Source organism: Coenobita brevimanus, chromosome 15 (genome assembly GCF_032717465.1).
Source record: "Coenobita brevimanus isolate Jiangsu-jjx chromosome 15, ASM3271746v2, whole genome shotgun sequence".
NCBI lineage: Eukaryota > Metazoa > Arthropoda > Malacostraca > Decapoda > Coenobitidae > Coenobita > Coenobita brevimanus.
In genome coordinates, this window is record NC_136968.1 from 23,120,866 (window position 1) to 23,143,908 (window position 23,043).

Sequence of the window (23,043 nt, forward strand, 5' to 3'; positions counted from 1 at the left end):
GAATTTCTTCTGTGATTGTCTTACAATTGCCTTCCCCTGTCTGCTTCAAAACATGTATACCTAGTTAGTCCTCTATTTCTCTCTTGAATCCTGCCATTTTTAGAATCCTCCTGTAGCCTTTCTACTGACTTCGCAGGAACTGCTTCCTCCTGTCTTTCTCTACCTCTGTTCACCCAGCGCTTTTGCACCTCTCGCCTGGACACTGCTATTTAGTGATCAGACAGTCCACTCCCCCAACCTCTATGCACTCTAGTGTCCAACAAAGATCTTCGCATTCGTTTACGCACACACACCAAATCAATCTTTGCCTTACATTCATTCACCTCACCACCCACCCATTGTTACTCGCCATGTATATCCGTGGATCATTTTGTGTCTAAAGAAGGTATTGGCTGTTCACAAGCCGTTTCCTGTACAAATATCCACCAAAGCACTACTTCAGTACGTGCACATCACTCACTAATCATCTCATATACCCTGACATTCCCCATTTTTCCACTCGTATCTACAACATCAGGTGGGCACGCGGGCCAAGCGTCACATGCACAAGCACACACACACACACACACACACTATATATACAGTATATATATATATATATATATATATATATATATATATATATATATATATATATATATATATATATATATATATATATATATATTTATTGCAAGACGCCATAATCCCTTAAGGGATGGCCACAAACAAATCGTCTCCATGTCGCCCTGTCTCCCTCCATTTCATTTCCCTGCTCCCAGCTCACACCCCTCTTTCATATACATCCGAACTCCATCCCTCCATCTCATCCATGGCCTCCCCCTCCCTCTTCTCCCCGTCCACCTCACATACACTGTCCTTGTCAGTCTCTCACTCTCCATTCTCTCCACATGGCCAAACCACCTCAATGTGTTTCTCCTAACGCTTCCTATCACATCCACATCCACACCACATCGCTCCTTCACTTCCTCATTTACCATTCTGTCTCACCACGTGACGCCACATGCTCCTCCCAAATAACTCATTTCCACTGCTCTCACTCTTGGCTTCTGTTCCTCCAGCAAGGTCCAAGCTTCATTTCGATACGTTAGAGTTGGTATCACAATACTGTCATATAGTAGCTTTTTCACTTCCATGCTCATTTCCCTGTTTCTTATCACTGCTCTCAAGGAGCCAGTAACCTTTCGTCCCTGTTTTACCCTTTCAAGCACTTCACCTTCTAAATTTCCATAGTTACTCATCACAGTACCCAAGTACTTAAACGCACTCACATTTTCCATTTCCTCCTCATCCAGCCTCACTGTACATTCACTGACTTCTATTCTGTCGAAGACCATAACTTTGCTCTTCCCTACAATTCACCTTTAGATTCAGTTTCTTACACACTCTCCCAAACTCATTCATCAAGCCTTGCAGCTCCCCTTCATCTTCACATAACAATAACACAGTATCATCTGCAAACAACAGTACTGGAAGTTTCCAAATATTGCCATCTCTCACTAGGGCTACTCCAACATCCACTGCCCTACAATTTATCTCTTTTTTTTAACCCCATTCAAATACAGATTGAACAACCATGGAGACATGACATATCCTTGTTTCGATCTATCAAATAGAAAAATTCACCCAGTGCACTGTCCACACGCACTGTAGCCTTAGCACCCTCATACATACTCTTCACGGCCTTCAGTAACTTCCCATCTACTCCATATATTCTTAATACTTTCCACAATCCTTGGCTATCCACCCTGTCATATGCGCCATGCATTCTACCTTCCACAGTCCTTGTCTATCCACCCTGTCATATGCTTTCTCCAAATCCATGAAGGCTGCATACAGCTTCTTTCCCTTTTCTAGAAACTTTTCCACTAAAGATCTATGAATGAATATCTGATCTACACAACCTCTTCCCTTCCTAAAACCTCCCTGTTCTTTTCCAACTAATTCCTCTGTTATTTCTCTAACTCTGTGAAGAAGTATCCTGTCATATACTTTTCCTATTATACTAAGAAGACAAATGCTCCTCTGTTCACCACATACTTCTCTTTTCCGTTTTCCTTTGTACATGGGAATAATTATACCTGACTTCCAATCCTCCGGGACTCTGCCTTCCTCCTAGGCCAATCTGCACATCTTCTACATCCATTTTATTACTGTCTCTTCTCCATGCTTCAGCATTTCACCACACACTCCATCAATTCGTTGGGCTTTCCCCATTTTAAATCTTCATTGCTTCCACAACTTCCATCCTACTGCTTTCTTCCTCTCTTCTCACATCCCTATTTCTCCCAGCCATTCCCCAGCCACTTATACTTGCATCCCTTTCATTCTCTGTGTTCAACAATTCATTAAAGTGTTCTCTCCGTCTGCTCACTTTTTCTCCCTTCTCCTATATTACTGTAATCTACCATTTTTATTGCACCCTGTCTAACTCTCTTTACCTCTTTCCAGAACATTTTCTTACGTTCCCTCCACTTTACACTTAAGTTCCTTCCATATTCCTCATCCACTCTCTTCTTACTCTAAACTTTTCACCCCTCTCTTCCTCCGTACATATAACTCTCTCTTCCGTCTCTCAACTTCTTCCATGCCAATGTTTCTCATCCAATCACTATATGCTTTCTTCTTTTGTGCCACAGCCTCTGTCACCTCTTCATTCCACCATGCTGTTCCCTGAACAACCCCCTTTCGTCTTCTCTTCACTTCACACACCACCTCAGATGCCGCACAGATTTCTTCAGTGAATATCTTGCATCCACCTTCTACGTCCCCCATCCGCTCCAATCCATATTTACCCAATCGCTCCTCCACTGCCCTCATATATTCTGCCCTTTTTCCATCCTCTTGTAACTTTTCCACCCTCCTTGTAAGAACTACTTCCTCCTATCCTTCCTTTCTTCTAATTCTCCATTCCATTTGGACTCTGATTCTGACCACCACCAAGTGCTGGTCAGAAAGTCCACTCCCTCAACCTCTATACACACCTTCTCATCCTTCGATCCACACACACACACACACACACACACACACACACACACACACACACACACACACACACACACACACACACACACACACACACACACACACACACACACAATCAATCAATCAATCATTGCCTTCCGTTCATTCAGTTCACCACCCACCCTTCTCATCACTCGCCACGTATACCTATGGATCATATTGTGCCTGAAGAGGGTATTAGCTGTCAACAACCCCTTCCCGGCACAAATGTCCACTAAAGCACTGCCATTCTCATCCATCTCTTCAGGCATACCCCACTCACCAACCACTCCTTCCACCTTCACACCCCCTGCTTTTCTATTCATATCTCCAATCAAAAACATTCTCTCATTCCTTTCAAACTTTTCCATTCATGCTTCCATATTTGTCCAGAACTTTTCTCTCACTGTGCTTGCACACACACACGCACACACACAGACACACACGAACACACACACACGAACACACACACACGAACACACACACACACACACACACACACACACACACACACACACACACACTCACACACACACACACACACACACCTAAACCTTTCACTCCCAGACGGCAGTTAATGATTATATATATTTTGCCACATTCAGCCAATTTTATTCACATTAAAGGAAAATTTACGAACTGGAAAAATGAAGCAGAACTTATATTATTCTCCTAACTGGAACAACGTTACCTAGTCTATATAACAACAATTGTAATAATAATAATAATAATAATAATAATAATGATGATGATGATGATGATGGTGATGATAGGAATAAAAATAATAATAATAATCCATCCATCCATCTATCATCGAATCCTCTGTTGCCCCATGAGAAGCTTAGAAGCCCGGGGCTAGGCAAGTTGGTCCTGACATTTAAGATGAGAGTGACCAGCCTCATTCATCCCTGAGTAGCATTGCTTAAGGAATAAATCCCAACCACCCATGGACATAAACCTTCACCGGTTCAATCCGATTGGGGCACCATAATTGCCCACTAAAGCACCAGGCGCAAAAATTTAGTTATATGGTTACCACTCAGCATCGTAAATGGTTTCCTGGTGTACAGGAAACTATTTGGCTTGTCACTGAGTGTAGAGTCAACCACGGGCAGAAGGAAGAGGAGAGAATGAAGGAAAGAAAGACAGAAAAGGGAATGTAAAGTCACCCGTAGGCAGAAGGCAGAGGAAAGAATGAAGGAAAATAAGACAGAAGAGGATGGAAGGTAAGAAGGATGGAGGAGAGGAGAGGGCAGACACCCGTAGCAGCACTACATCGAGTGAGTGGATGGTGAGCCCCCCCCCCTACCACAAAAAAAAATAATAATAATAATTTGTGGTAGGTGGGGGGCGCTTACCATCCACTCAATCGCTGTAATGCTGCTCTTGGATGTCTGCCCTTTCCTCACCTTCATCCTTCTTTTTTTCCATGCTCTTCTGTCTTTTTTCCTTCCTTCATTCTTTCCTAGTCCTTTTGCCTATGGGTGACTTTACACTCCCTCTTCTGTCTTTCTTTCCTTTATTCTTTCCTCTTCCTTCTGCCCGTGGGTGACTCTACACTGAGTGACAAGCCAAATGGGGTCCTGTACACCAGAAAACCATTTAATATGCTGGATGGTAACCATATAACCAAATATTGGCGCCTGGTGGTTTAGTGGGTAATTATTGCGCTCCAATCGGATATAGCCGGTGAAGGTTTATATCCAGAGGGTTGTTGGGGTTCATTGCTCATGTAATGCCACTCAGGGATGAGTGAGGCTGTTCACTCTCATCTTAAATGTCGGGACCAACTGCCTAGCCCCGGGCTCCTACGCTCCTCATGGAGCAATGTAGGATTGGATGATGGATGGGTGGATGAATAATAATAATAATAATAATAATAATAATAACAACAACAATAACAACAACAACAACAACAACAGTAATAGTTCCAGTAATAATAATACTACGAGGGGGTGCCAAGGCACAGCAAACCCGTCCCCGGCAGTCATTTTGGTGCTGACATATACACGCAATAGGATATCTAGTCAAAGATGTCACATATCAAATTTGGAGTACATCGGGTGAAAATTGACGATTTTATGCCCATTTGAATTTTTAGGTACAACCCACCTGACATTAACCTCCCTACCGCTAATTTGGTGGGTGATTCCCGTGATGTAATGAGGCATGTTACAGGGTGCAAATTTGAAAGATGCACCTTTAGGCTTTGGTTTCATGTCTATATGATGAAAATGAAAAGAGTAATGGCGAAAAAAAGAATATTTATCTTCTTTTTTAAAAACATTTTTCGGCCTACTGCGTGGGCCTTGGCCCATTTTGGGCCAATATTTAATCAGGTGATCAGGTTATAGCACATCATCTCTGTATATTTTAGCCAATATCGTACCAGTAGTTTGCGCGTAAAGTTGTTAACGAACAGACAAGCAAACAGACAAACCGAGCGAAAACAATACCCGTCCCCGAGCCCATCCGGTGCGTGGACGGATAATAACAATAATAATAATAATAATAATCTTTTGGAAATAGTATTATAAATAGCCTATGCGTCATTCTGTTGAAGGGTTTGAATAATAACTCCAGGACTAGTTTAGTTAGAACTCTTCTACATTCCGCACTAACTTAGGGTCTTAGTTATTCCGAAGTCTTTGTACATTCACAATATATTGATGTAGTTGTACCATGTGAAAAACTGATGGTAAATAGCATAATGACACATACAATTTGCAATACAACTGACTTAAAATAACCTAACCTAATCTTCCTAGAACAAACCGTATCGAGTCTAACCTAGAAGTGAAAATGGTTCTAACTTTCCCCAACTTAACCTGCCAGTATCCCTGGGGGTAGGGGGGTTTCAAGAATACTCCCCCAGTATCCCTGCTTGTTGTACGAGGCGACTAAAAGGGTTGGTGGTGGGTTAGTGCCCCACCCCGTAAAAACAACTAACTAAAAAAGCGAACAAAGCCCCTCGGACCCGGACGAACCATACGTTGACGACTAAGGAACGGACGAAGAACATTTTTAGGGTGGGAACGTGGAATGTGAGAGGAGTGAATGATGAAGTGAAAGAGAGAGAGATTGTTCAGGTGCTTCAGGATGCAAAAGTGGATATATGTGGATTGACTGAAACTAATTGGAATGGTGAAAGGGTGAGAGAATGGGAATATGGTTTAGGTATATGTGCCGGAGTCAATGAAAATGAGAGGGCAAGAGAGGGAGTATGTCTGATGATAAGCAAGAAGTGGAAGGAGAATATAAGAGAGTATGGAACAGTGGGTGCAAGGATTGTATGGGTGAGGATGAAAGTAGGTATACAAGCATGGGCGATTGTATGTGTGTATGCCCCGACAGAGGATCGAGTGGCAAGAGTGAAGGATAAGTTTTGGGCGAGTGTAGAAGCGTGTATGGACAAGTTTGAGAGGAGCGAGAGAGTGCTGTTGATTGGAGACATGAATGGCAAAGTTGGGAATGTACAAGTGGATGGAGTGGTTGGTCAGTGGGGTGTGCCAGCTGACGTAGATGGGAATGGAAGTGCTTTGGTGTGTCACAAAAAGACTTTGTAGTTACTTGTAGAGAAGTTATCTATTAGACTTGTGGATGAGCGGTTGTTATACTTGAGTTGTTTGTAAGTAGATAATCTTGGTTCCCATTTGTCATGCAATGACAGGAGAGGTAAAGAATAGTATGGGACTATTTTTATTTGTCTTGGAAATATTAACAAGTCTCTCACACACGAGTGAGTATAAGTAGAGTCCCGCTAGCTACCACCCAGTCTCGCTCTCTCTCTCTCTCTCTCTTCCAAGTTGCTAAGCCTTTCTCCCTACTACCTGCCTGTTGTATGGCCTGTCTCCTTCTGAGCTCTCTTTCCTAAATTCTGGTGAAACAGGGGTCGTGTCATGTGTGTTACACTGTGGTTGGAAAGTTCCAGAAACCTGTGTGTGAGTATATGTGTATGTCACTAGGCTTTGTTCTCCTGCTGTTTCGCTGACAAACTAACTGCATCATCTCCTGACATTGCTACTTCCTAATCTGTCGCCAGCTTTTCCTCAGTTTAACTTGCAAGATCATTTCCCATTCCCAGGCTCGCATAGAGCTGTCTATCTGTCTATTTATCTATCTATCCATTATGATTTGTAAATATAATATGGACTCATAACATTGCCCGGCCCACGCCGCTGAAGGTCCTCCGACAGCAATTATCATTGACATATGCTAATCTAGTAGTACATAATATTGATTATAATATTGTATACATATAACATTCATAGTAAATAGCAATTATCCAGTAATATTACATTTTAAACAAGTTGTATACATATTTGAATAAATGCAATGGTTGTTGTATGACATTTTGTAAGTTGTGTATGTATGACAGACATACGCATATAACTGTGCAATGGTAATACTGCTAGGTTATACATTACATATTGAGTTATCCCTTTAGTAATGTCTAATATTTCACCTAACTTGTATGATGATACTGGTAATACAGAATTGTGGTATAGTTGTATGACTTATAATATTGTACTAACATTGTGGTAATACATAATTGTAACATTGTGAATGATTACATAATTGTATTGTAATTGTTACATTGTAGTAACATTGTAGTAATACATAATTGTAACATAATATTGTGGTAATGCATAATTGTGTTGGCCTTATAATTGTAGTTACATTTTGTTAATGCAACTGTTACATAATTGTGTTGGCCTTATAATTGTAGTTAAAGTTACATAAAAGTTACATCTTGTTAATGCAACTGTTACATAATTGTTACATATTGTTTGTAGTTACCAAATTGTAGTTAAAGTTACATAAAAGTTACATCTTGTTAATGCAACTGTTACATAATTGTTACATATTGTTTGTAGTTACATAATTGTAGTTAAAGTTACATAAAAGTTACGTCTTGTTAATATATATATATATATATATATATATATATATATATATATATATATATATATATATATATATATATATATATATATATATATATATATATATATATACACTATATACAGTATTAACTATATACACTGACTTGTTGTTCACTTGTACCTATCGTGGGCAACGTATGTGTCAGCACTGTGTGGAAACCTTTGTCTTCACGATTGTGTTGAAGATGTTCATTCTTGCTAACGTCATTTGTGTTGGCCATTTTTTTTTTTTCTGGTTTTCCTTGTAACTTAATTTATCTGTTTCCACAAGGTAGCTTTAATTAATAAATGTTTAATACAGTTCTTTTAATCGCTCACTGAGTAACTGTAATGGTATATTTTCTTTATCACTTTGTAGATGTAATAATGTATAGCTGTATGTATGAAACACGTATTTTATGTAGGTATAAATGGTAACACTCGTTGGTAGTAAATAATTGCTATAATAAATAAATGAATATATACAGTGTAGAATATTTATTATTGGTGCAAGTATTTAATGATTGAATTATAAAGATAACTGAAGTAGGTGTATGTATTTAAGTTGTAATTATACAGCAGGTTTTAAATGTTTGTGCAAAATGTGTTGCCTATCACTGTGTATCGTATGAATGAAGTAACTGTGTAACTCACTTATTTTTACCGTGGTGGAAATGGTGTGAGTGGTGTTGCACGTGGTGATAGCGTTGTTCTTCACGGGTTGATTGACGTGTTGTGGGGTGTCAGACACACGGCTTGTCGTTGTCTCAGTACACATATGGTGACGTCGACTTCCCACACTGGTAGCTGTGGTGAGTAAATGAGTAGCGATGAGTAACTTGAGTGAAGATGAGTAAGATGGGTTGTGAATATGGACTTGGTATTTGCTTTGTCGTCTTGACCTCTTCACTCCTGCGTCAGCGGTGGAGGTTGGGTGGATGTAGCAGAGAGAGGAGGGTGAGGTCTGGTGGTTATGAGTTGTGAGTCGTATCTCACTCTTCGTTTGTTTGTTTTGTTTTGTTTTTTCTTGATGTATTCTCAGTCCTTTTTTCTTGTGATTTACTCGTTGTAGGATGAAGACTGCCGCTACTTGTAGGTGCATGTAGAAGATTATACAGACGACTCGTAGAGTTGTTACTTGTAGTTGATTGTAGATGGTTGTAGTTCGTTGGTTCGTCATAGAAATTTCAAGATTGTTTGTATCAATATTTTGTTAAACTACTTGCAAGGCGTCCTGTGACCTCTTCACCTCTACATCAGCATGATGATCGGGGAGATGGAGGGGGCTGGTTGGAGAGAATACTGTCAGGAGCTGGTTGTGAGTTGTTGGTTGTGAGAGGTTTTTTTTTTTTTTCAATCTTGATATTTTGTAGGAATTCACTGTAGATTCGTAGACGAGGTTCGTATACGTTCGCTGCTACCAAATGTCACAAAAAGACTTTGTAGTTACTTGTAGAGAAGTTATCTATTAGACTTGTGGACGAGCGGTTGTTATACTTGAGTTGTTTGTAAGTAGATAATCTTGGTTCCTATTTGTCATGCAATGACAGGAGAGGTAAAGAATAGTATGGGACTATTTTTATTTGTCTTAGAAATATTAACAAGTCTCTCACACACGAGTGAGTATAAGTAGAGTCCCGCTAGCTACCTCCCTGTCTCGCTCTCTCTCTTCTAAGTTGCTAAGCCTTTCTCCCTATTACCTGCCTGTTGTATGGCCTGTCTCCTTCTGAGCTCTCTTTCCTAAATTCTGGTGAAACGGGGGTCGTGTCATGTGTGTTACACTGTGGTTGGAAAGTTCCAGAAACCTGTGTGTGAGTATATGTGTATGTCACTAGGCTTTGTTCTCCTGCTGTTGCCCTGACTAACTGCATCATCTCCTGACATTGATACTTCCTAATCTGTCATCAGCTTTTCCTCAGTTCAACTTGCAAGATCATTTCCCATTCCCAGGCTCGCATAGAGCTGTCTATCTGTCTATTTATCTATCTATCTATTATGATTTGTAAATATAATATGGACTCATAACAGGTGGACATCTGTCCTTGTAAGGGGTTGGCAATGGCCAACACCTACTTTCAGCATAAGATGATCCACCGGTGTACATGGAGAGTAATGAGGAGGATGGATGGTGAACTTGTTGAACGAAAGGCAATGATAGACTACGTGTGTGTGGATGAGCGAATGAGAAGACAAGTGTTGGATGCAAGAGTGTGGAGAGGGTGGGGGAATGGAGTCTTGGACCATCAATTAGTGGTGGCCAAGGTAGAGCTGCAAAGAAAGTGGTTGAGGAGAGGAAGGGGAAGACAGGAGGAAGGAACTCCTGTGAGAAGAGTGGAGAAATTGCAAGATATTGAGAAAATGACAGAGTATATGAGCATAGTGGAAGAAAGACTGGGAAGGTATGAGCTAGAGCAGATGGAAGGGGTGGAAGACGTATGTAAGATATTCACGGAAGAGATAGGCGCAGCGTGTGAGGCAGTTTGTGGAGTGAGGAGATGCAAGGGTGTGCAAGGGACAGCATGGTGGAATGATGAGGTGAAACGAGCTGTGGAACAAAAGAAGAAGGCATATAGTGAATGGTTAGCGAGTAGAGGTAGGGGAGAAGATGAGACAGAGAAGAGAGAGGTATATGTGAGCAGGAGAAGGGAGGTTAAGAGACTGGTGAAGGAGAGTAAAAAGAAAGTGGATGAGGAGTTTGGGAGGAATCTAAGTGTGAAATGGAGGGAGAGTAAGAAATTGTTTTGGAAGGAGGTAAAGAAAGTAAGGCAGTGTGAAAGGGGAAATAGTAGGGGAGTGAAGGATAGGAATAATAGATTGTTGGTGGAGAAGAGAGAGAAACTGAGGAGATGGAAGGAGCACTTTGAGGATTTGTTGAATGTGGAGAGTGAGAGCAGTGCGAGTATAAGCGGTTGGGGAATGGCTGGGAGAAGAAGAGATGAGAGGAGGGAGGAAGAGATCAGTCGGGCAGAAGTAGTGGAAACGATGAAGAATATTAAGTTGGGAAAGGCCCCAGGAATTGATGAAGTGTGTGGTGAAAGGCTTAGGTATGGGGGTGAGATTGTTGTGGAGTGGATATGGAAGTTGTGTAGATTGGCTTGGGAAGAGGGAAGGGTTCCAGAGGACTGGAAATCAGGTATAATTGTTCCTTTATACAAAGGAAAAGGAAAGAGAGAAGTATGTGGTAACCATAGGGGTATTTGCCTACTTAGTGTGACTGGTAAAATATATGGTAGAATACTCGTTGATAGGGTTAGGCATATGACAGAGGAGCTAGTTGGAGAAGAAGAAGGGGGATTTAGGAAGGGAAAAGGGTGTGTAGATCAGATATTTGTTCTAAGATGTTTAGTGGAGAAGTATCTAGAGAAGGGAAGGAAAGTGTATGCTGCCTTCATGGACTTAGAGAAAGCTTATGATAGAATAGATAGGCAAGGTATGTGGAAGGTATTAAGAATATATGGAGTGGAGGGGAAATTGTTGGGTGCTGTGAAGAGTATGTACGAGGGAGCTAGGGTTACGGTGCGAGTGGATGGTGAGCTGGATGAGTTCTTTGATCTCAATGTGGAACTGAAACAGGGTTGTGTGATGTCTCCATGGCTGTTTAATATATACATGGATGGGGTTGTAAAGGAGGTGCAGGGTAGGGCAGTGGATGTGGGGGTGGCTCTAATGAATAAGGGTGAGATTTGGAAGCTTCCGGTGTTGCTGTTTGCTGATGATACAGTATTGTTGAGTGAAGATGAATGGGAGTTGCAAGGTTTGGTAAATGAATTTGGGACAGTGTGTAAGAAGAAGAATCTGAAAGTTAATGTAAACAAAAGTAAAGTTATGGTGTTTGAGAGGAATGAAGTCACAGAGTGTGCAGTGAGGCTGGATGGTGAGGATACGGAGAATGTGAGTGCATTCAAGTACTTGGGTAGTGTGATGAGTAAGGATGGAACTTTGGGGGATGAAGTGCGTGAAAGGGTACAGCAGGGAAGGAAGGTTGTTGGTACACTGAAAGCAGTGATGAGGGATAGGGAGGTGAGTATGGAAGTTAAGAAGTCACTGCATGATAGTATTGTGATCCCTACCCTGACGTATGGAAGCGAGGCATGGACCTTGCAAGAGGGGAACAAGTCAAGAGTGAGAGCAGTGGAAATGAGTTACTTGAGAGGAGCATGTGGAGTGACGTGGAGGGACAGGTTGACGAATGAAGAAGTGAAGGAACGCTGTGGGGTGGATGTGGATGTGGTTGAGAAGATTTAGAGAAATACACTGAGGTGGTTTGGACATGTGAAAAGAATGGAGAATGAAAGATTGACTAAGAGGATGTATGTAGGTGAGGTGGAGGGAGGGAGAGGGAGAGGCAGACCGAGGATGAGGTGGAGGGATGGAGTTGAGAGGTATATGAGGGAGGGGGAGTGAGTTGGGGGGAGGGTAGTCAAATGGTGGGTGACAGAGCGACTTGGAGGCGTTTTGTCTGCGGCCACCCTTTGTGGGATTAGGGCGTCGGGCTATAGATAGATAACCTGCCATACCCTAATTATAACAATCTTATCTATACCAGAGTAGACTATTCTAAACTAACGCCTTTGTAATCGTAATTACAGGTACTGGAAGGTAAGTCACTTATCTACCTGTCTATAACCCAGCGCAATAGAGTCAGGGAGGACATCTTGTAGTGAAAGAGTTAATGAAGGACGTATCTAACCTTTGAAGTTCAAAGTGTCTTTCATAAGTTGGATTAAATCGTCCATAAGTAACAGGTAAAATGCTGTCCTTGCCCTGCAATGGTCATTAATCTAACAATAATAAGTTTTACACAGGCCTCTCTACAACTCACTTGCATATTTAAAATACTTGGAATAAGAACACTATTCACGGTTATCTATTCATTACAGATTCTATCTATCTATTGCTCTATTGCCAGACGCCTTAATCCCGTAAGGGGCGGCCACATCGCCTCCATGTAGCCCTGTCCCCCGTCATTTCATTGCCCTGCTCCCAGCTCATACCCCCCTCTCTCATGTACCTCTCCACTCCACCTCTCCATCTCATCCTTGGCCTCCCCCTCCCTCTCCCCCCCTCCACTTCACTACAAGGAGAAAACTAACAACATCTTAATTTCAGGAATACTCCCAAGGATTGGTACAGGGAATGCCTTCTTCAGTAAAGCATTTAATATAAATAATAGGGTCAGGTCGCTTTGCCTGCAGGAAGGGGTTGAGTTCATCGACACATGGAATCAGTTTTATGAGCAGCCAACACTATTTGCGAATGATGGATTACACTTGAATGTCATTGGTTCTGCCCGTCTCGGTCGTTTGCTTAGTGATGCCGTAAGTTTTTTTCTGGAGAAAAAACAAGAATCAAGGGAGGCAAACGCAGATGTCATACGATCTGATGAATCAATATAATGGAAGCTTCACACATCGGAAAGGAACACACATTAAAGCTCTGCTTGTAAATGCGAGTAGTCTACGTAATAAATTTTTATTTTTAGAGGCCCTTCTTTACTGAAGATTATGACGTAATTGGTATAATAGAATCGTGGCTAATTACTGACCAAAGATTTTCTAGCAGAGTTTAATTTACCAGGCTATCACATTTTCTGTAGTGAAAGGAAGAATCGAGCAGGGGCGGTGTGTTGTTATATATTAAATCAGGATTTCATCCGGTCATAATTACCAGGCCAATTATTGAAAACATTGACGCTATTAATATTCAGCTTAGAAATGAATCTTCTCATAAAGTCACACTTGGGTTAATATACCGTCCACCCAGTCAGCCACTCAACATTGATAATGAAATCTACAATCAAATTGCCGAAATATCTTGTGTGCAAAGCACTGTAATATTTGGTGATTTTAATTTACCAGTTCCAAAATGGGGAGAAGTGCTATCTTCATACACAGAGTTAGACCTATATACTAACTTGCAGGAAACTTCTTTGTATTAATTTGTAAATTATTCGACATGTGGAGCTAACATCCTAGATCTTGTCTTAGCCACACCAGAAAATGTAGTGAGTAATGCTATTGTAGGAGAAGAATTTAGTACACGTGATCATTGCACAGTTACATTTAACATTAAAATCTACGAGGTCAAGGTCAGGGCCAGTTGCGAGAAAGTGCCTGACTTTAAGAGGGCAAATTTTAAGAAATTAAAGTCAACTGTTGGCGCAGGTAACTGGCATCCTGTTGCTGAAACATTAGATATCAATGACGTGTGGAATTATTTTACAGAAACTCTCAACAGTGCTGTCAGGTTATGTATTACAATGCACAACAGAAGGCCTACCAAAAGGTCTAAACCCAAATGGTGGAACTCTGACATTAAACATTGTCTGGAAGCAAAAAATCTTGCATATAAAAAGTATAATTCCAGAAAGAGTCAAAGTGATAAAAATAAATACGATGCCCTTCGACGGGCAGCCAAAAAATTAATTAAATGCAGAAAGAAAAACCTTGAGGCACATATTGCAAGTATCAGTAAAACAAATCCCAAAGAATTTTTCAGTTACATAAGAAGAAAAAAGGTAATAACTCCGACAATCGGTCCCTTAATCACAGATAACGGTGAGCACACTGATGATGAAACTATGATGGCGAAAATTCTTAATACTTACTTTGCGTCAGTATTTACAACAGAAAATATACATACGATTCCTGCAGTATCTCCCACTCCTATAGAAGAGGACAGCATAATCACTGACATTACAATTAGTGATCGCAACATACTACTTGCAATTAGCAAATTAAAAGATAGTAAAACACCGGGACCGGACAAAGTATCTCCACGTGTTTTGGAGGAATTACAGAATGAAATATCAAAGCCTTTATCTGAACTTTTTAACTTATCACTTAAGACCAGTAAGGTGCCACATAAATGGAAACTTACTAACGTAACCCCAATATTAAAAAAAAACGCAACAGAGCACAGCCAGAAAACTACCACCCAATTAGTTTATCATTGGTTATTTGCAAATTGCTTGAAACTATTATCAGAGACAAGTTTGTGAAACACTTAGAATCAAACAATCTCATCAAAGATTCTCAACATGGTTTTCGCAATAATTGCTCTTGCCTCACGAATTTGCTGGACTTTTTCAATATATACTGAGCATGTATGACGACACTAAATCATTTGATGTTGTTTACCTTGATTTTCAAAAGGCTTTTGACAAAGTTCCACAAAAAAGACTCCTTCAAAAGCTACAGGCACATGGTTTCAGCGGCAGGGTCCTTGGGTGGGTTGAAGATTGGCTCACCGGATGAAAGCAGAGTTATAATGAACGGAAAAGAGTCAAACTGGAATAAATGTTACACGTGGAGTGCCACAGGGTTCATTGTTAGGTCTTATTCTTTTCTTAATATATTTCTATGATATTGATGAAGGATTATGTTGTAAAATTTCAAAATTTGTTGACGATACTAAAATAGGTAACAGAGCAGATACTGCAAAGACAGGCAATTCAGAGAGATTTTGATCGACTGTTTAACTGGGCCCAAGTCTGGCAAATGGATCTCAATATTAAAAAATGCAAAGTGCTAAACATTGGCAGTAATAAAGTAAGAGCTTGAATAATGTCTAACTTGAAAGGGTCAACCATGAGAAAGACTTAGGAGTTATAATAACAAACAATTTGAAACAATGCACAGAAACTGTGAAAAAAGCCAATATATTGATTGGATTCATAGGTAGAATATAAATCCGATAATATTGTCCTCACTTTGTATAATTCCTTAGTACTTCCGCACTTGGAGTATTGCGTTCAGTTTTGGTCACTGTAACATAAAAAGGATATGGAAAAGCTTGAAAGAGTGCAGCAAAGGATGACAAAGATGATACCTAGATTGAGAAATAAACGGTACAAGGAAGGTTTAGAAGCCCTGACTATTTACTCTAACTAAACGAAAGTTACAAGGAGATCTAATTCAAGTATTCAAAATATTCAAAGGACATGATAACATGGCTGTTGATAAATACTTCACATCACTCGATTTATACTAGAGGCAATGGGTCTAAAATAATTGGCAAACGATTCCAGTCACATGAAGCTAAGCATTTCTTTTTCAATAGAGTTGTAAATGTATGGAATAAATTGCCCTCCAATGTAGTAAATTCTAATACAGTACTGACCTTTAAAGTTCGCCTCGATAAGTATTTGTCGACTAACCCCCAGCTTAATATGTTTACTCCTGAATAAAACACTTGTGTATGTATAATTTTATTTTTTTTATTTTTTAGAACCTGGATCAATTTATGAATGCAAATTTAGTATATGCACACACTAGCATATGCACAGATAGCTCCGAGTTAACTGCCACTACTCATACTTTCGACCTGTGATGGGCTGAGGATCACTGAGGGTCCCTGTTAGTTATGTGACCACCATCGGGATTTTTTTAACGTGCCAGGGATCACTGCTTCAGAAGGTGCCTTGTGTGCTTGTCCCACATGGGAAAGCTCCTAGTCTTAGTGGAATGAACGGAACTGGAGCCTGATTGGCTACTGCCTACCTTTATAGCGCCAGTCATGGCTGCCGTACCACTCATGAACATCCACACTGTGCACTGTGCAATTTCCATGCTGTGTCCGCAGACGCCCCGTTGACTCATCGTACCCATACATGTTGTCATGCGTTATTTATTATTTGATCATTCATTTTACTTTACTACTTTCTCTTTCAGGTTATTCATACATGTAGCTTGTAGATAAAGTATTATACTGTAGAAAGTAACATTTCCATTTCAGTCTTTCCTATGAAAATTCCATGTCAGTTTTCCATGCTGCTGGGTGGTATTTCTCACTTTTTCTTATCAGTTTTAACTGGAGGGTTTGGAGGTGGGGGGAGCCTTCTTGCTTTACTGTCCTTATCCTTCAGCACGTAAAGTTAGATCTCGTAGTCATAGTCTACTCTGTAACAAACAGCCTTGAAAGGACCATAAGGTCTGTTGCACTTTGCTTTCCTATGTACTCCTTTGTACTCACATACACTCTCCTCGTCAATCTCTCACTCTCCATCCTCTACACATGGCCAAACCACCTCAGTGTGTTTCTCCTAACACTTCCTATCACATCCACATCCACACTACAATGTTCCTTCACTTCCTTATTTGTCAGTCTGTCTCTTCATGCGACTCCACATGCTCCTCCCAAGTAACTCATTTCCACTGCACTCAATCTCGACTTCTGTCCCTCCAACAACGTCCAAGCTTCACTTCCCTACGTTAGAGTTGATATCACAATACTGTCATGTAGTAGCATTTTTACTTCCATGTTCACTTCTCTGTTTCTTATCACTGCTTTCAAGGAACCAGCAACCTTTCTTCCTAGTTGTACCCTTTCAAGCACTTCATCCTCTAAACTTCAATCCTTACTCATCACAGTACCCAAGTACTTAACTGCACTCACATTTTCCATTTCCTCCTCATCCAACCTCAATGTATATTCATTGCCTTCACTTCTGTCGAAGACCATAACTTTACTCCTCCATACATTTACCATTAGATTCCAAATCTTACGCACTCTCCCAAACTCATCCACCAAGCCTTGCAGCTCTCCTTCGTCTTAACAGCACAGTAACATCTGCAAACAACAGTACAGGGAGTTTCTAAACACTGCCCTCTCTCACTAGGCTGCTCCAACATTCATTGCCCTACCTTGTATCTCTTTTATAACCCCATCCATATAACCATGGAGACGTGACACATCCTTATTTCAATCCAACCTTCAAATAGGAAAATTCATTCAGTTCACTATACACACGCTCTGCAGCCTTAGCATCCTCATACATACTCTTCACGGCCTTCAACAATTTCCCATCTACTCCATATATTCTTAATGCTTTCCACAATCCTTGTTTATCCACCCTGCCATATGCTTTCTCCAAATCCATGCAGGCTGCATACAACTTCTTTCCCTTCTCTAGAAACCTTTCCACCAAAGATCTAAGAATGAATATCTGATCAACACAACCTCCTCCCTTCCTAAAACCTCCCTGTTCTTTTCCAACTAATTCCTCCGTTATTTTCCTAACTCTGTCGCTAAGTATCCTACCATATACTTTCCCAATTACACTAAGGAGACAAATGCTCCTCTGATTACCACACACTTCTTTTTCACTTTTTCCTTTGCACAGGGGAATGATTATACTTGACCTCCAATCCTCCAGGACTCTGCCTTCCTCCCAGGCCAATCTGCACATCTTCCACGTCCATTCTGCTACTATCTCTCCCCCGTGCTTCAGCATTTCACCACACACTCCATCAGTTCCTGAGGCTTTCGCCATTTTAACTTTCTTCATTGCTTCCACAACTTTCAATCTACTGAGTTCTTAGTCTTTTCTCACTTCCCTCCTTCTCCCAGCCATTCCCCAGCCACTTATACTTGCATTACATTCATTCTTTATGTTCAAAAATTCTTTAAAGTGTTCTCTCCATCTGCTCACCTTTTCTCCCTTCTTCACTAGTAATCTACCATTTTTATCTTTCATTCTCCAACTAACTCCTTTGGCACAATGCCTAACTCTCATTACCTCTGTCCAGAACATTTTCTTACATTCCCTCCAGTTTACACTCAAATTCCTTCCAAATTCCTCACCCACTCTCTTCTTACTCTCTCTTACTAATCTTGTCACCCCTCTCTTCCCCTCTACATGTAACTCTCTCTTCCGTCTCTCAACTTCTTCCACGCCCCTGTTTCTCATTCACTCCCTATATGCTTTCTTTTTTTGTGCCACAGCCTCTCACTCCTCTCATTCCACCATGCTGTTCCCTGTGCTCTCTTTCGTCTTCTCTAAACCCCACACACCACCTCACATGCTGCACAGATTTTGTCAGTGAATATCTTGCACACACCTTCCACGTCTCCCATCTGCTCCAATCCATATATACCCAATGGTTCCTCCACTTCCCTCTTATATTCTGCCTTCTTTCCATCCTCTTGTAACATTTCCACCTTCCTTGTATGAACTTCCTCCTGTCCTTCCCTTCTTCTATTTCTCTACTTGATTTGGACTTTCTGACCACAACCAAGTGGTGGTCCGAAAGTCTACGCCCCCATCCTCTATACTCAGTTGCATCGATTACACACTTTCTCATCCTTTCATCCATACACACATAATCAATCATTGCCTTCCGTTCATTCATTTCACCACCCACCCTTCCCATCACTCGCCACGTATACCTATGGATCATTTGGTGCCTGAAGAAGGTATTAACTATCACCAACCCCCTCCCAGCACAAATGTTCACTAAAGCACTGCCATTCTGAGCCATCTCTGCAGGCACACCCCACTCACCAGCTACTCCATTCACCTTCACATTCCCTCGTGTTCCATTCATATTTCCAATCAAAAACACTCTCTCATTCCTTTCAAACTTTTCCATGCATGCTTCGACATCTGTCCAGGACTCTTCTTTCACTCTGCTTGTACGATCTTGCATTGATGCATACATGCACACAATCGCCCACATTTTGTTGTCCAACTTTCAGTCTTACCCACACAATCCTTGAGCCAACTGATCCATACTCTCTTATATTCTCCTTCCATCTGTTACAACAATACACACTCCTTCTTTTGCCCTCTCATTCTCACCCCCTTCCTCGCATGTGCACCATCCACACTCCCACTCTCTCCACTTACACCTCTCCATTTAGTTTCAATTAATCTACATACATCCATTTTCGCACCCTCAAGCACCTGGACAACTCTCTTTCTTTCACCTCATCATTTGCACCCCTTACATTCAATGTAGGTATTCGTACCATGTCCTTTGTTCGGTCCTTAGTCGTCACCTTTTGGTCAGTCCAGGTCTGAGGCTTCTTTACAAAGAAGCAAGAAATTAATGAAAATTTACAGTTGCCGTCAAGACTTCTGTTACACTGTCATGAAACCCTGTTAAAATCTTGTGAACTAAATAATATTATAGTGGTCTGCAATTTGTTCTGCCGAGGCCTTATGAGGTAAAATTCGTAGGAAAAACGTTAACGAAGGCTCTATAAACCCCTCCACGTCAAAACATATTTCTTAAACTGAAGAATATCGTCTAGAGGTAACATGTATAAAATCAAACCATACCACTGTACTGATGAGCTTAAGGAACATATGTGCGTTTCATTACCTAGATAGGACAAGCACTCAGATTCGTGACAGATGTGGGGCAAGAAAAATCTATTAAACAAAAAGCTGAATGCTGTGTCCATGAATGGTAAGGCAACAACTGGCAAAAGATAGGAATGAATGGATGAAGTATATATGAAGACGCTCATGACAGAGGTGGCACCCCTTGGCAGTCAGCATAAACAATTCCATATCATTATGACCTGGCCTATAAACGCCCATTTTACTCGTTACTGATTTGTTGAGGTGCCGACTGTCCTTTGTCAGCCAGGCCACTGCCCAACACAACTCACTAGCCTATTTTGTCACATTACAGGACTTGGACTCTCTCATGTTTCTCTTGTGTTTTAAAATGCCCTTTGAAGCCTCCTAGAAACTCTGGGTACATGGACCACCAATAAACTGTACATTTTATACATATCACTAAAAAAAACATAACTGAATGAAGTTAGCGACACTTTGGAAGTTGTCAGCTCACAGGATGGATTACAGGACTGCATGGAGTCAATGAGCCTCTGACAGAAATGGAAAGAGGTTGTCCACCACTCCTTGCCCCCTCCCCTAAATCCCTTCCATTTATTTGTAACATGTATGTAATAACTGTCCAGCAGCAAATACATGGGTTGTTCTAGATTTTTTTTAGTGTGAACCAATTTCCCCTTGAAGTGGAGTAAAAAATTCCAAATCTTTAGATGTTCGGCGGATTTCAAAAGGTAGTCTACATTACTATCATGACTTCTGGATTATATTTACCGCATTTAAGTGTAGAAAACAGATTTTTGATTGCTATCATGATGAGTTGATGGTGATGATGATAGTGGTATTGTTGATGTTGGTGATTGTGGTTATTATGATGATGCTCTTCAAGTTCCCACCTCATTCAATGAAACGATGCCCAAATTGTAGAATACAGGCAGAGAGAGCTTGATAACAAAGAGCACACCCAGAGTTACTCCCAACAGCAATGTGGTTGCTTGAGTCCCATAGTAATACACCTCTGCTGGGTAGCCTGGTGGGGAGATGAATAGTGTTAAACAAAGTTTCACTGTGTTAGATGAAACACTACTACGCCTCCTGATGAAGCTGTGATTATTAATATGTGGATGAAGAGGGGCTGGGTGGTATGAGATTACTGGGAGGTTAGGGGAAGGTTAAGACTCGGTAATGATATTATTGTCATCATAATATTTAACTATGCAGTTAAACACGCATACTGTGTGTGTGTGTGTGTGTGTGTGTGTGTGTGTGTGTGTGGGCTAAATAGGCAGCACCAGTATTGTTATACATTTGTTTTATGTAGTTAAAATAATGGATGTATAAATAAAACATATGGTGCATAACTTCCAGTTTGTATAAAAATGTGAAGTAAAAAGATCCTGTAGTATTCTTGTTCCTGTGTGGAAAAATTTTAGTTTATGGAGATGAACAACATATATATGATACAGTGCTGATGGGTTAATGGGGAGACATTCACTAAGATGACAAGTAATTTTAGTTTAAAAAAAAGGTAAACTGCAACAAATTATAGTTAAAAAAAAAAAAGTTAGGCTGCAACAAGCATAAATTACGATACCAACAACTCACCAGTCAGAGAGACGAAGATGATTCCGCCCTTAAACGAAATAAAAAATTACTTTTTGTAAGTTAAATAAAAGTGTCTAGCAGTAACAAAATTAAAATCACAGGCCAATGCTAAGAACATCATAAAAACGTCACAGAACAGAACCCTTTTACTGAAGTTACTGCATCGACTCTCTTCAGCAAAGGGGAATTACTGTATAGTCACGGGTGGATTACTGAAAACTACTTCAAATATAATTTGGATAGCTGGAAATTCCCTCCTCAAAATAAAATTGTCAGTGAACTAATCTGAATAAAATGCCCAAGTGTGTCCATGGCAATGAAACGGTAAACGATTAACCAATCAGAAAAAAAAGAAGGCGGCAATGATATAGGAACGAGTAGCAGCTGAATAAAGCACTTTGACAGTAGCAATATAAAACCGTCTATGACACCAAGAACAACAGAAAAATATTTAAAATATGAACGCAGTAAGAAAGATTATCCAAGCCAATAGCTCCTGAGCATAAGGTGACCAGATTTACTGGAGCTAAAAGCGGGACACTATCGCGCGCGCGCGGCCGGGAGTGTGTGTATATATATATATATATATATATATATATATATATATATATATATATATATATATATAACTCCGAACATACCGTACGGTACAGTGAATGGGCCGACCAAGTTACCAGCTAGTGAGTATTACAGATTTTATATTAACAATTAGGTATTTCATTTGGTTACGATTATGCCTTTTTCAAATTCATCCTAAATTCATAAAAGAAGGTCATGTTTTGCCTAATGCAATAGTGATTTTGTAAAAGCGGGACATTTAAGAAAATTTGCTCAAAAAGCAGGACATTCTAGTCACAATTAAAACATCGGGACAGACGTTCAAAAAGAGGGACTGTCCCGCCTAAAAGCGGGACTCTGGTCACCATACTGAACAGCTCTTCATAACCCTTTTATAATGAAGGCCGCTATAGCAGTTGGACCTCATCTCTTCCCAACCCTCCGTTGTTCCTCAACTACTGGTACATATTCCAGATTTATATGAGCAACATTATCATTGTACTCTTTCTTCACAGCATATAAGATGATAAAAAATGTAAATTCATGTTGAAATTAGTGAGGAAGACCGTAATACCACATTATCATAAACATCACATACACCACCATATAATAATAAACACTTTAACATGGATATCAAGATCTTCACCTAGTCACAGATAACTTTCCAGTCATAGATGTATTTCCAACATCATTTCATTATATGTCAACACACACACACACACACACACACCACAAAGCCAGCCAGAAGACAGTGTGTGTGCTGGGCAGTCCCTAGGCCCTGTCTTCCCTCTTACTATTTTTTAAGTCAGCCCAAAATATACTGCTCAGGTCACTGTATGGCCCGGCCTGCACTATTGGTGCAGAAAA

General features: G+C 40.5%; 1 protein-coding gene across 1 annotated transcript in view; it reads right to left on the reverse strand.

Annotated features, from left to right (window-relative positions):
• The window catches only part of LOC145390699 (sodium-dependent multivitamin transporter-like), a 40,812-nt gene that overhangs the window by 6,167 nt on the left and 11,602 nt on the right, over window positions 1-23,043 (reverse strand). The window contains exon 2 of the mRNA XM_080265491.1: window positions 20,910-21,043. Coding sequence (XP_080121617.1) covers window positions 20,910-21,043 — 134 coding nt within the window. The remainder of the gene's footprint in view (window positions 1-20,909; window positions 21,044-23,043) is intronic.